This window comes from Podarcis cretensis (genome assembly GCF_951804945.1).
Source record: "Podarcis cretensis genome assembly, chromosome: 6".
In the NCBI taxonomy this organism is placed as follows: Eukaryota; Metazoa; Chordata; class Lepidosauria; order Squamata; family Lacertidae; genus Podarcis; species Podarcis cretensis.
In genome coordinates, this window is record NC_137175.1 from 62,879,349 (window position 1) to 62,892,337 (window position 12,989).

Here is a 12,989-nt window from a genome sequence, read left to right on the forward strand (position 1 = left end):
CACCATCCCTGACCACTGGCCCTGTTAGCTAGGGATGGTGGGAGTTGTAGTCCCAAAACAGCTGGAGGGCCGAGTTTGGGGGTGCCTGAATAATATCTAGCAAGGTGGGGAAAGCTAAGGGAGCAGTGAACAATATCATAACCCTTTAATCTGGAATTATTACTACTTCCTTGGTCATGAACTGAAAGCCAGTAATGTAGATTAGCATCACCTACCCAAACATACATGCATGTAGGGAGGACTATTATCCTTAAAATCTCCCCATTACTCAATTTACAGCTGTAATCTAGGCCACATGCGCTCTATTCATTTAACACAGGGAACTCTGAGAATTGTACCTCTGTAAAAGGAAGAAGGATCTCTGCTAAGGGTTCTGAGAATTATTCAAAGTACAATTCCCAGGAGAAGCCAGGACAGTTAAAGTGGTATGATGCCGCTTTTAAATATGGTCTAAAACACACTTAGTAGAGAGAAAGGGATTCACCTCTGAGTAAACATGCAAAGGAATGCACTGTAAATGTGTGCCAGTAGTTCAAAGAAGCACAGATGGAACAGCCCTAAAGTTACTGAGGCAGCACTGTGTATAGGTAGAGTAGTGAACTTCAGCATAAAGAATATGGCAGTGGCTCCTCTACTCCATATACAGTGGTACCTCGGGTTAAGTACTTAATTTGTTCCGGAGGTCCATACTTAACCTGAAACTGTTCTTAACCTGAAGCACCACTTTAGCTAATGAGGCCTCCTGCTGCTGCCGCACCGCCAGAGCCCGATTTCTGTTCTTATCCTGAAGCAAAGTTCTTAACCTGAAGCACTATTTCTAGGTTAGCGGAGTGTGTAACCTGAAGCGTATGTAACCTGAAGCGTATGTAACCCGAGGTACCACTGTAAATCCCCACCCCAATATACTGCTCATTGCAACACTTTCCTTGGACTAATCTAACTTGCAAACTGGACTTCACTAAGTATAACTAAGATGGTACCAACAGACACCTCAGATATATAGAAAGTATTTCCTCATAAAAGAGAAAGTGAAGAATATACAAACTCTTAACCATCTTGCAGGGAAGCTAGCAGGAAATCAAGACCTTGACATATTAATAGTCCTTCCAGTTGCTGTGAAGAAAGAACTTAAGGAAAGGGACACTACAATTCCGGGGCAGGTTGACAGTTGAAAGACAGCAAAGAATTTCAGAGGGTTTTGCATCCCCTGAACATCAGACCTGAGTTCTGTTCTCCACCTTATTCTGTGGAATGAGAGATGCTTACCATGCTGTATAGCAGACAAGAAAACATCATTGTGTGTTCCGCACATGACCAAGTACCCATCCCAGATTCCCCATTGTGTATAATGCACACATCAGCAGCCCCCTAAGGCACATACATCACAACCTTGAAGGCAAAGCCATGGCGCACCTCACCAGATCACAGCACAGTAGGCAGCTTAGAACCACACTCTGAGAAACACAATTCACAGGCATAAGGACAAGTGGGAGTAAAATACACCAGCCTGCTACACGAATCCGGAGAACAATGCATGACAAAAGGGGCCTGCACACGATTCACCGAATGCAAAGATAAAGAGGGGGGGGGGGGGGGAAGGACAGTGCATGCACGGCAGCTTTTAAGCCAGCGCATAAACGAACGGCATGCTTGGGGTTTGCTCCCGTGCACTTGCAAGCAGCTCACAAAGCACGGCGCAATCACACAATGCAGCCACCTCCCTCCAGAGTATGGCAAAGCCCTGGGACGACCCTCGCACGCTTTTCTGCCAGATCGAGGAGAAACCCCACCAGGGGCGCCCCGCCCAACCGCCGGGTGCTCGGCAGACAGAAGGTGCCTGCAGATCGGGGTCACGCAGAGAGCGCAACGCCCTTTGCGATAACACGCGAGCGCACAATGCTCCCCGCCCCCGGGCAACGCGGGGCACCCGAGGACCGAGAGGGTGTGGCTCCTGGCAGGACCAGGGCCAGCCCGGAGCGCGCAGCAGCAGCACCCGCCCCAAGCGCACCCCGGCCACCCGCAGGCTGCCCCGGGGAGAGGCGCGCGGAGCCAGGCGGCATCTTAGGCCCCTGGCGCTTCGCCGGCAGAACCCAAGTTGCAGCTCCTCCGGCAGCAAAGCCCGCGGGGCCCGCAGCTTGGTCGCGCCGCCCGCCTTACCTGCTGATCTTCTGCGCGAAGGCGCGGCGCTCGGCCATGGCTGCTCAGGATCGACAAAAGCAAAAGCGCGTCCAGCTTCCCTCGCCACCGCCGCTGGAGAACAAGTCAAAGGAGCCAGGAATGGGCGCCGTAATGCTCAGGAGCGCCGCGCAGCCACACGGCGTTGCGCGTCCCCGCCCGACGGCGCAAGGCCTCCCTTTCTAAGGGAAAAAAAGGGAGAGTGCGCCTCTCGTCGTGTATATATGGCCCGGCCAAGGCAAACGGGAGGAGGGGTGGTCCCGCTCGCCCCCAAATCTCTCGCGGGCGGGGGAGGGGCTGGGATCCGGGCTCATCCCGCCTCGCGGAGGGGACGAGTCATCGAGGGGAAGGGAGGGCGCGCCTCCGCCCAGCTCCAGGGAAAGAGATGGGGCAAAGGGCGGGGGCAGAGCCGTGATTCCACTTCCCAAAGCTGGGAGCCTCCCTCTTGAATTCCTGGCCGGGTTTTCGGGCTCCTGCTTCGCCCACGAGGAAGACGGAGGGAGGAAGAGATCTAGGTTTGTGGGGTTGTGGGAACCCGCGTCCAAAAGGAACCTGCGGGGGCGTGGAAGGAGGATTGAGGGGGGGAATACCATCATCTCCTCCCCCCCCCGTAGCCTCCGCCCGTCATTAAAACTGAAATGGTTGGTGCCTGGCGAGTCTTGTGTTATTTTTACTAGTTGCAAGCTATCTCAGGTTTGGGGGTTTTAAGGCTGGAAACTTTAAAACAAGCAGGAATACTGAAGTTTCGTTGGTTGGTTTTCGCCACGTTCTAAGCTGCGCCTCTCTTCGGAAATGGATTTGGTTTCGTGTCATAAGTGCGAGTGCTGCATAATCATAATATAGAGGGGGAATTACCACGACGCACACTTCAAAATACCCTTCCCAGTTCCCTCTGCCACTTCCCCTTTCTCGGTAGCTTTGCTATTGACCCCACTTATGACAAACTTCTAGTTATTCCTGACTTTTCCCAAACCACCCACCGCCTCTTCCTTACATGGAATCGTAGAGTTGGAAGGGACCACTAGGGTCATCTAGTCCAACCCGGCCTAGCTCCCTTTCCTCGCCAGACTTTTCATTCTTTTCAAGCTTAGCCTACCATCGCTGAGGACCACGTGAAGTGTTTGGTTACCATTACCCCTTTGCAGCCTCTTCAATGACTGAAGTCTGATACTGTAGAACAGAAAGTGAAAGGGCTCTCTTTATTCCACCGTGGTATTAACTGTCTTCACATCCTTGCTTCCTCCAGAAAGCTGCCCTAGATAACAGAGAAGTTATTGTTATTAGGGTTATATATTTATATTCCACCTTTCTTCCCTTATGAAGCTCAAGGTGGTGTACAATGGGTTCCCAGGCAATTTCTGGTGCAAGCACTGATCAGACCCAGGCCTGATTGGGGTCATTTTATTTTGGAATTATGTGATTTGATGGAGGGAAACAGCCCTTAGGTTTCACCATAAATATGACAAACAAACAAACAAACAAATGAATGCTCTTCTTCATCACTAAGGGAGAGAAAGGAAATGGTAGGGGTTGTCCTGTCCCCAAAATCAATGCAAAGGAATTATCACATTTACTGTCTATAAATCAGTGGTACAGTTAGGGAATTTGGCCTTAATGTTCTTTATGGGTCCTTCTCTGGTAACACTTACTTTACAGTGTTGTAAGCCAGCCATTTGGTAACCCTTTGCTTCCAGCTGTGCAGAAGGGGAGACAGGCGGGGGTACATTTGCACTGGGCCTTGGGAGGGCTAAGCCACCTGGGGGCCTTGCCAAGGACTGGATGCTTTTTTGAGTTGATCACTTGATTCCAACAAGACTCCCACCCTCGGCATCAGACAAGCTCTGTACAGGCCTGCCCTCATTCTGCTATGTTGGGGCCCTGTACATATGTCCCAAAGTTCTGCCCTGGCTGGCAGCATCACTGGCATTAACTGAAATGTCAGAGAGCCCACTCCACTGAAACCACAGAAATTCAGTAGCTGCCAGCATGTTGGAAAGCATGCCAGTGCAAGTAGATAAATAGGTAAAACAACAGAAATACTTAAGTAACTGACCAATCATGTCAGTTCTGCCCCCCCCCCCAACAAAAGTCCTGCACACCCACCATGGCTGCCACGTACAAGGCTCAGGACATCCCTGGAAGTTTAGAATGGCCCTACAGTTTAAAAGTATGGCAAGTAGCTTCGCAGAACAGCAGAAGTGCCTTGTGTTGAATTTTGAGGAGTATCTGAAATTTGTCACCGCAAGGGAGAGGGTTATTGCCCGATCTTACATTATCTGGACAAACAACTGCAAAACTGGTATTCCTATATGTGACTTGTATGATTTGTTCTGCTTGTATAAGGTAGCTAGAGGTGCTTCTGATTGTAAAACAGAAGGTTACAATCTGCAGAAAACAACAGATGTTTATTCCAGAATGTTATTCTTATATGAAGTCCATATAATAAACGGTAGGTCTCTGCAGTGTTACTTAGTTTATATATTTGATCTGGTAACAAATTTAAACTTTTATGTTAATTACTATTTTATATTCACATTGAAATATCTCACATTTAAAATGACAGTTTTCATTAATAAATTGCTTTGAAATGTTGCTTATCTCATTCCCTCTGCTTTGTCATATCCTGTCCTTATTGCTGGGTTTCAGTCCTGCTTTGATTTGACTTGGTATTAACAGCACACACTGAATAATTCCATTAAAGCAGACAGTATTTCACATGGGGATAAATCTCTGAAAAATTAAATTGCTAAAATATATGGAGTTAGGGACAGGGCTGCCTTCGTTATTTGCTAGTATGAAGCACATATGATTTCAGTACTGTAATGCTGCCAACAGTAAAACCAAAAACAGCTATTTAATGCAACACTGCAGTGACTCATTAACGTTGTGCTTATCAAGTATTTTGTCATATTTTGCTATGTATATATGAGTGTGCTGTCCCCACTCTGGGATCTTCTAAATAACCAATACTTTGGCCCATGTGGCCCACTTTAAAACTTAAAAGGCTAACCTTTTTTTTTCTTAGGAAAGTGAAACAAAATTATGCTGTCAGCAGAAAAATGCGTCTTGTTTGGGTAAGTAATAATAGGGTACAAAAATTAATCCACAGTCCTCATTTCTAACAAGCTCTTCTGAGACCTGGTCTGCAACAGCCCTGTTTTCAGTCTATTGACTGTCAGATGATTTAGACTACAAATCCTAAACACATCTATATACCGTACATCTGGAAGAATTGATAAACTCAATGGGACTTTTGTTGTATAGGATTGCACTGTTTAGACTACAGTGCAGAATTTGAGGCCCAATGTAACATCCGACTAAGGTGTCATGTTAGTGACAAATTCCAGAAGCTAGCACTATCAGCATGAATTTAGCACAACAGATTCACACAGAGCCTCTTCCAGTAAATTTGAACCGAATAGGTATGTTGGCCAAAGCCCTGTTATAATATATTTTAAGGTGTTCAGGTCGTAACTCACTGTATCTGAGAGCTAATATTTTAAAATAAATGTTATATCTTGGAAAAGCAGACTAAACAAAGACGTAGTGGGCAAGATGTAAACTTCTATGCTCACATTGAAACATTCCCTGTTTTCTTTTCTGTCCTTGTTTTCCTCCCATCTTTAAAAACAATCCCTTTATCTGAAACATATGAATAGGAATTTAGCACTTTCCTGAAACATATGAATAGGAATAAGATATATGCAACTAAGGCCCAGTTTGCTTTATACACTGTCTGCAGTGTTTTTCTGAAGAGCTCAGAAGCCTGCTTTGCAGGGTTTTTAGTGTGGCTGCCACTATTTTGTGGAACGGTATTCCTTTCAGGATATGATAGGCACTCAATATCTGCACTTTCCTGAAACAATTGAAGACATTTTTGTTTCAACCAGATTTCCCAGCTGGATAAATAGGCATTTTGCAAGGGTCTACTTTGTACAGTTTAGGCTTGTTTCAAATGTATTTATTCTTTATGTATTTTTAACAGCTTTTAATTACCTTCAGTGTAAATTGCCTTGAGATGGTTGTTTAGAAGGTGACCAATAAATTGTTGCTGTTAAGGGCACATTTACCTGGAAGTAGGTCTCATTGAACCCAGTGGGACTTACTTCTGAGTAGACCTGCATGTAATTGCACTGTAGCTATGAAATCAACACTCACTCAGGTGAGTTGTGTTTTAAAATTGCAGCCTAATCTTGCAACTTGTATGTAAATGTACCTGGTATCATATTCATATGTTTGCAGTATATAACAATCACAGTAGTTAAGGAAGAAGAAATTGGTAAATTATTTTTTATGCTTTTAAAATCAAATTACAAAATGTATCAGGCATAATATAATTTTAATACTGCATGCTGAGCACATGGTGAACAATTACATTTCTAGAAGGAAACTATTAATAGTAATACGGGAAGTGTCCAGAATAGGCACTATTAATTAACCTGACTCTTTCTGCTTTTTTAAAAAACCATCTTATTTCTATTTCTAGCCTTCTGAGACTGTAATCTAAATGTATTCATTTTCGCCCTCTGTGGAGAAGACAGTTTAATGGAATTGTACATTATTACTTTACTTACAAGCAGATTGCCTTGGCTTCCTTTTCTAGTCATCTAACTATTCTGGCCTTCCTAAGGATCTCAATAGCCACACAGTCTGTTTTCAGTGCTATGACTCAGCCCTGAGAATGTGAAGAGTAACTTTGAGCATGTCCAAAAAATCCTGTATCTTAACCTGCATAACCTCAAGCAATTCTACATCTGGGATTGTAAGAGCACTTAGAGTCACAAGCGGTTATTTACATAGGAGTGCTACTTTTGATGTCCCTCACTGCAGAAATTATGCAGTGCCTAACGCTTTCCCTGTTGCATTTGTCCCCCATCTTGCTTTATCATCTGTGATCTTGGTTTCTAAGGATGAAGATAGATATTGTAAAGTCTGATGGAAGTGGCTTGAACACCCATGTGCTGCATGCTGAGGCATTTGTTTCTAGGGCAGGGAATGTTCATTCCTTATTCACTGCATTTATGGTGTGTCTGTCTTCACTCTGTCCTGACTTCCTGGACAGGCTAATTGCTTGTTTCATGAATTTAAAACTACAGAATGACCTACCAGACCTGATGTATGTCTTGGTCTTCAATTTGCACTTGCTTAGCTGCTAGACTTCGGATGGTTTGCTCAACCTGTTATGTGGGTGAGTGACATTGAAACATTGCCTTCGTTCTTGGCCTGGAACCCCCAGACAAGCAAAATCAAGTGTGTATATCAGTTTTAAATGCAATATGTCTCAATAAATCCTGAGGTTGGTGAGTAACATTCATGAGTTGAAGATCTAATAACAGTATGACCCTGGCACATGCTGCATTGGAAAAATGCACAGAGAAGTCTCAGGATAAAGCTACCTTTTATTTTTATTTTACAAAACAAATTGTTACGAGCACTAAAAATCATTTTTGCAAATTACGATGTAGAGAAATGCTGAGAATCATGGGCAGTAACAAATAGTCTCAGCATTCTTATCCGATACATGATGAAAACAGCATAAAGAAGTGTATGTCAGCCTCTAAAGTACAGAGTTTGAATACCTTTTAAATTCTAACTCCAGTTATACTACTGCTGCTGCTGCTGATACTACTACTACTACTTGTTTACCCAGTGTTCCACAATGTAGACTGAGGACCTTCTCTCTACAACTACTGTAAAAAGCTAAATAAAATCTTTCACCTCACTGAATCTCAACAAGCAAATGGGAAGGGGGGAGTGTTTCAGGTTACATTTTCCAATATAGCTGCAGCTCAGTAACAAGCTACTACATCTGTGCCAATGAACTTAAATCATAACAGATGGATGAGGCTAGTAGAAATGTATACATGACCTTGTAAGGAAGACCAACAGATATCACAGACTGTCTGACTCAATTTTTTTCAGTGCATGGAACATTAACCAAAGGAAGTGAAGGAAAAACTGAATTAGTATATGAAAAGGGCCAGAGTTGCCTCCCTGCTCCTCATACGCTTCAAATAACACTATCCACTAAAATTCTCATGAACAACAAATCTTGTCTCTCCAGTGCTGACAGGCAGCATTTCTGAGAGCCATAAAGTCCCACATACTTGCCCCACTGTGATTTCCCAGCTACATTCAACTTGCTTTCTAACCATACTCTCTTCCTTATAAAACCTGCTTATCTGCATATGTTTAATTATTTACAGAATTCTTATTTACTATAGCATCAAGTTAATTAGTCCTAAATAATTATTGTTCTGCATTGCTCAAAAAAGGCTGCTATTAGAGCATTTGTCATGTAGGCCCTGTATCACTCAGTCCCCTCTTTTTGCTTTCATCACTGCATCACTCAGGTACTCTTTTGCATTTCCTGTTAAAGACAATATTTACATAATGGGGGCATATGACAATTAACCTACTGTATTTTTCCATGTATTGGACAAGGTTTTTTTACTCAAAAATCACATCAAAAAACGGCGGTTTTCCAATACATAGATAGTGGCATGGGGGGTGGGGAGAAGCAGGGTGCGGGAGCGCGGCTTCCCCCGATGCTGCAGCGAGTGGGGAGCGATCTGGGGGGTGTTCCCTGCCCACAGCTGCATGGGAGGGAGAAGCTGCACGCTGCCAGCCAGCTCATTGGCAGGAACGCAACTTCCCCCAATGCCACTGCCCGCGGGGGGGGGGCACTCCCTGGGTCGTTTCCCGCATGTGGTGGCATCAGGGGAGGTTGCACTCCTGCCCACCGGATGGCTGGCAGAAGCACAAATTCCCCCCATGACGCTGCATGCGGGGAAACAATCTAGGGAGTGTCTTATACATGGGGGTATCCTATAGACGGAAAAATGTGATATATTATGTGATGTCTCTGGCAGGAAACCTGTGAGCCTTTAAATGTTGCTGGACTCCAGTTCCCATTATCCCTGAGCACTGGCCATACAGATTGAGGCTGATGGGAGCTGGGGGTCTAAAGTCGCACAAATAGCGTGTATTAGAAAACTACATATCTCAGTTGGCAAAGCCCAGGATAAAGAGGTGCATATTCTCCATTTGATGGAAAACTATATAATGAAGAAGATGCTAGGCACACCTCTGGGTGGGTGGGAGAATTAATCTTCCTCAATGGAGAGGGAGAGAGGATCAAGGGAAAGCACATGTATACATGAATGCGATTTATTCATTTCATTTCAATACTGCTTTATAGAACTTTTCTGAAGTAAGAGCTTCATTGGCTTCCATGCAACTTCCTATTTGGCTCCACAGAATTCTAGACAAAACTGTGCCTTAGTATTGCTCCTTTTGTTTTCCTATTTCCTCATGTACAGGAAGCTTCTAAACAATTGACTTCTGGCCATTAGCTTCCTATGAGGTTAGTTGTTAATATGAACGTTTATTATATCTGTCACTATCTGGAAATTGAGTAAATGGCTTGCAGCTAATGATCTACGCTTTGGGAGAGACAGAATTTAATATCAAGGTGTGTGTATTTCTTTGTGCATGTGTATGCAGGTGCATGCATGTAGATGCTTATTAAATACAGGGAGCACTGCTAGGACATCGAGTTATAGGACCAGCCCAAGACATTTTGGCACCTGAAGCGAACCACAAAACGGTGCCTCCACACCCAGGAAGAAAATCTATATCAGGAACAAGGGAGAGAGGAGACCAGCAGCTCCTTCTATTTGCCAAGAGGGTGCTGCAGAGATGCCATTGCAAGGAGCTGCTGAGATGGCAGATCCAGCCTCCAGGGAGCGCACAACAGCTCTTGCCACCACCCACGGCAGCAGGTGATGCATTCCTTGGAAGCCGGATCTGCTGCCCCTGTGGTTCCTGCCGCCTGAGGTGGTAGCCCCACTTTGCCTCATGAATGGGCCAGCTCTGCCAAATTATGAAACTGTGAATACTGTAGGGCAGAAATGGGAAACTTCTGTCCATCCAGAAGTTGTTAGACTCAAACTCACATCAGCCCCAGCCAGCATAGTTAATGATCAGGGTGAATGAGAGTTGCAGTCCAACAGATGGAGGGCCACATGTTTCCCACCCCTGCTTTGTAGTGAAGACTGAGTTTCAAATTAAAAGGGAGAATTAGACTGCAGATAGATGTGAAACATTGTGCAAGTATTTATTCAGCTGACGAAAACGACCTGAAAGTAGTTGTATATTGATATGGCAAAATATCTATGTGAATTCTTTAAATGTTTGCATAATCAGACACTCATAAAAAAAGTTCTGTTGTAAAAGGAAGGCAAAAATGACTGCATTTAGATGCAGATAGCACTAAGTGCAGCACTGTGAATAGAAATGAATATATGTCAACAAGGAACATTAAATTAGTGCAATCACTGAATGGGCCACTGACCCTATTCAACTGGAAGAATTTATCCTTTTTAACAGAGTTCCAAATAACACAATTACATACGTGAATTTGTTCTTTTTGCATTTTAAATGTTTACTGCATTAGTTTATATATACGATATGTCTTAACCTGGGGTGAAGAACCCGTTTCGGTCTCACACTTCATCATCGATAATCATTTGGGGACCACATGACAAACTTACCTGAGAATGAAGGTCACAAGCACGCTGACTTTAAAGACTTTGACTCTTCACAGTAAGAATATAGCTCTTAAAAAACTTGCAAGTTAACACTTTCCTTAATCATTCACTTTCCTTATAATTCAGTTACTTCTTTTATCACAAATCTTGGTCTGATGATGAGCTACTCCAGCATTTATTTGGCTTTGGTATTTCAATAGTTGACCAGTTACGGTTATCATTACATTTCTATCTTGCAATTTGAAGGTCTTCAGTCAAGGTGTTTTTTGGGCTATTTAATTGTCATGAGAGATGTTATTTTTGGAAAGGAGGAATTGTTACAAAGTATATAGTTATTTATGTTAACTTTTAAACCAATGGTTACATAGTAAATGACTGTGCAGTGACTGTAATTGGCCACCAAACAACCTGACTTTGCATTTGCAGGATATTTACCTCTTTCCAAAATTGTGAGTTTCAGTTTCAAAACACAAAAGTGTTCTATAATCAAAACAAAGAAAAAGCCAGTTCTGCAATGGAAGTCTCCCTATGTTAAGTGGAAATGAAAAAGAAATTCCAAAGGTAGCTATTTTAGCTTAAAAGCAGTGAGCAAGCACAAGTGTATCTTTAAATAAGATACACATAGTGCAAAGGTATAATAAAATTTTGGATGATGATACCATTAGAAGAATTATAGTTAAAATACAGTGCATACTGTAGTAAGGCATTCATATTATTGTGAAGTGGGAAACCTGGCCAAATTGAAATTATAATTATGTGGGTGCCATGCCTGACTTAGGTTTTCAAAATAATACAGGCAAATGTGGCTTTTATTTGGTTTTATCTTTCAATTAGTACATTGGTTTTCAACTTTTACTGACCCACTTTTAACACATTTCTTGATCTGGAGGCCCACCTCTTGATTTTTCCCCCTTTACCATACATTTGTATGGTGGTAGTGCTGCTTGAGATCCACCTTACATCATGGCCTGGCAGTGGCTTCCGACGCAGATGAAGGCCCATGAACTACTAGTATACACACACTGTTTTGCTTTCTGCAACTCACCTTTCTCTCTGAGAAACTTTAAATAAAACAGGCTTTCCATTGCTTGGGAGGATCTACATTATGCAAATTATCCACCTAGGACCTTACATTAAGAGGGCCATCTGCTGGCGACTAGTTATATCTGCTAAATTGTATCAAGTCCAAATTGTGCCTGTGTCCAAGGCTACTTGGGTCAGTGTAGATGTAGGACAGCTATAAGAAAAGCAAACCTTTCTGTGTGGGTCTCAGGGCCAGTGTTACCATTAGGCCAGCTAAGCAGCCATCTAGGGCACAGACTTCAGAGGGTGCAGTACTGACCTTTGAGGGGCACAGTTTTAGACAGTTAATTTTTGTTATACAGTATCTTACAAATTTCTGATAATGTTTTACTTTTATTTTATTATTTTATAAGTAGTTTATACATTATAATGGTTTTTAATGTATGTGTGTGTATGAAATACACCTTAGAGTTGATTAGAGGTTATGTTTTATCTATTTCTACATACTGTACATACGGTACATATTTATACATACATTCGTACAGAGCTATTTTTCTAGAAAAAGAGGTGCTGGAACTCACCGTGAATGCCTCCCTCATTCTCTTAGAATGGCAATGGTGCCCACCTGAGAGGTGCCGGAACTGAAAAAAAGCCCTGCATACATAAAATATGAAAATGCACTTAATTTTAATACTTAACAGTCACAATGTATTCCTATTTAGAAAATGGATATATGTTAAGCTGGTAGTTGTTTGCACACAGAGATAGGCCTACACAACGTTTGCCTGGCTACAGCTTAATCCTCATATAACTTACGGGCTGAAGCAAGCACTCTACGGCTAGCTGCAAAAATATTTTTAGTGTTGTCATTTGCTCTATTAGGAAAATACGCGGTCAAGTTAGAAGGAGCAGAATTTATTTTGTACAGTATTCAGAGGGCACAGAGTGGCTGGGGAACCCAGCCAGATGGGCGGGGTATAAATATTACCATTACCATTATTCATTATCATTATTATTGGCCAAAGAAGAAAATTCTAGGAAATTGAGGTGTCCAACGGTCTCCTTTTCTCTGAGTCTGAACTCCCAAAGTGCTTCAAACTTCGGAGACTACATCTCCCAGAGCGCACTTCTTTCTCAGCAGAGGGGGCACCCTCTTACGCCGCGGGAGCAGTGCATTCTGGGACTTGTAGTGTCTGGGCAGCTAGCAAATGAGAAGAGTCGCAGTTTTGAATTCCCGCC

General features: G+C 43.2%; 1 protein-coding gene and 1 long non-coding RNA gene across 14 annotated transcripts in view; both read right to left on the reverse strand.

Annotated features, from left to right (window-relative positions):
• DOCK7 (dedicator of cytokinesis 7) overlaps positions 1–2,397 on the reverse strand; it is a 109,905-nt gene extending 107,508 nt beyond the window's left edge. For 4 of the 13 annotated variants that reach the window (XM_079982075.1, XM_079982085.1, XM_079982083.1 and 1 more), the window contains exon 1: positions 2,158–2,377. In XM_079982075.1, coding sequence (XP_079838201.1) covers positions 2,158–2,195 — 38 coding nt within the window. In that variant the 5' untranslated portion in view covers positions 2,196–2,377. Of the gene's footprint in view, positions 1–2,157 lie in introns of all 13 variants that reach the window. The other 9 variants (XM_079982082.1, XM_079982074.1, XM_079982086.1 and 6 more) reach the window with 7 other exon arrangements.
• A 2,831-nt stretch (positions 2,398–5,228) lies between these two features.
• Positions 5,229–12,922, reverse strand: LOC307219158. The gene is made up of 3 exons (XR_013840311.1): positions 12,739–12,922; positions 12,332–12,404; positions 5,229–5,817 (listed from the first exon to the last, which is right to left on the reverse strand). It is a non-coding gene; the product is annotated as an uncharacterized lncRNA (long non-coding RNA).
• Positions 12,923–12,989: the final 67 nt, after the last annotated feature.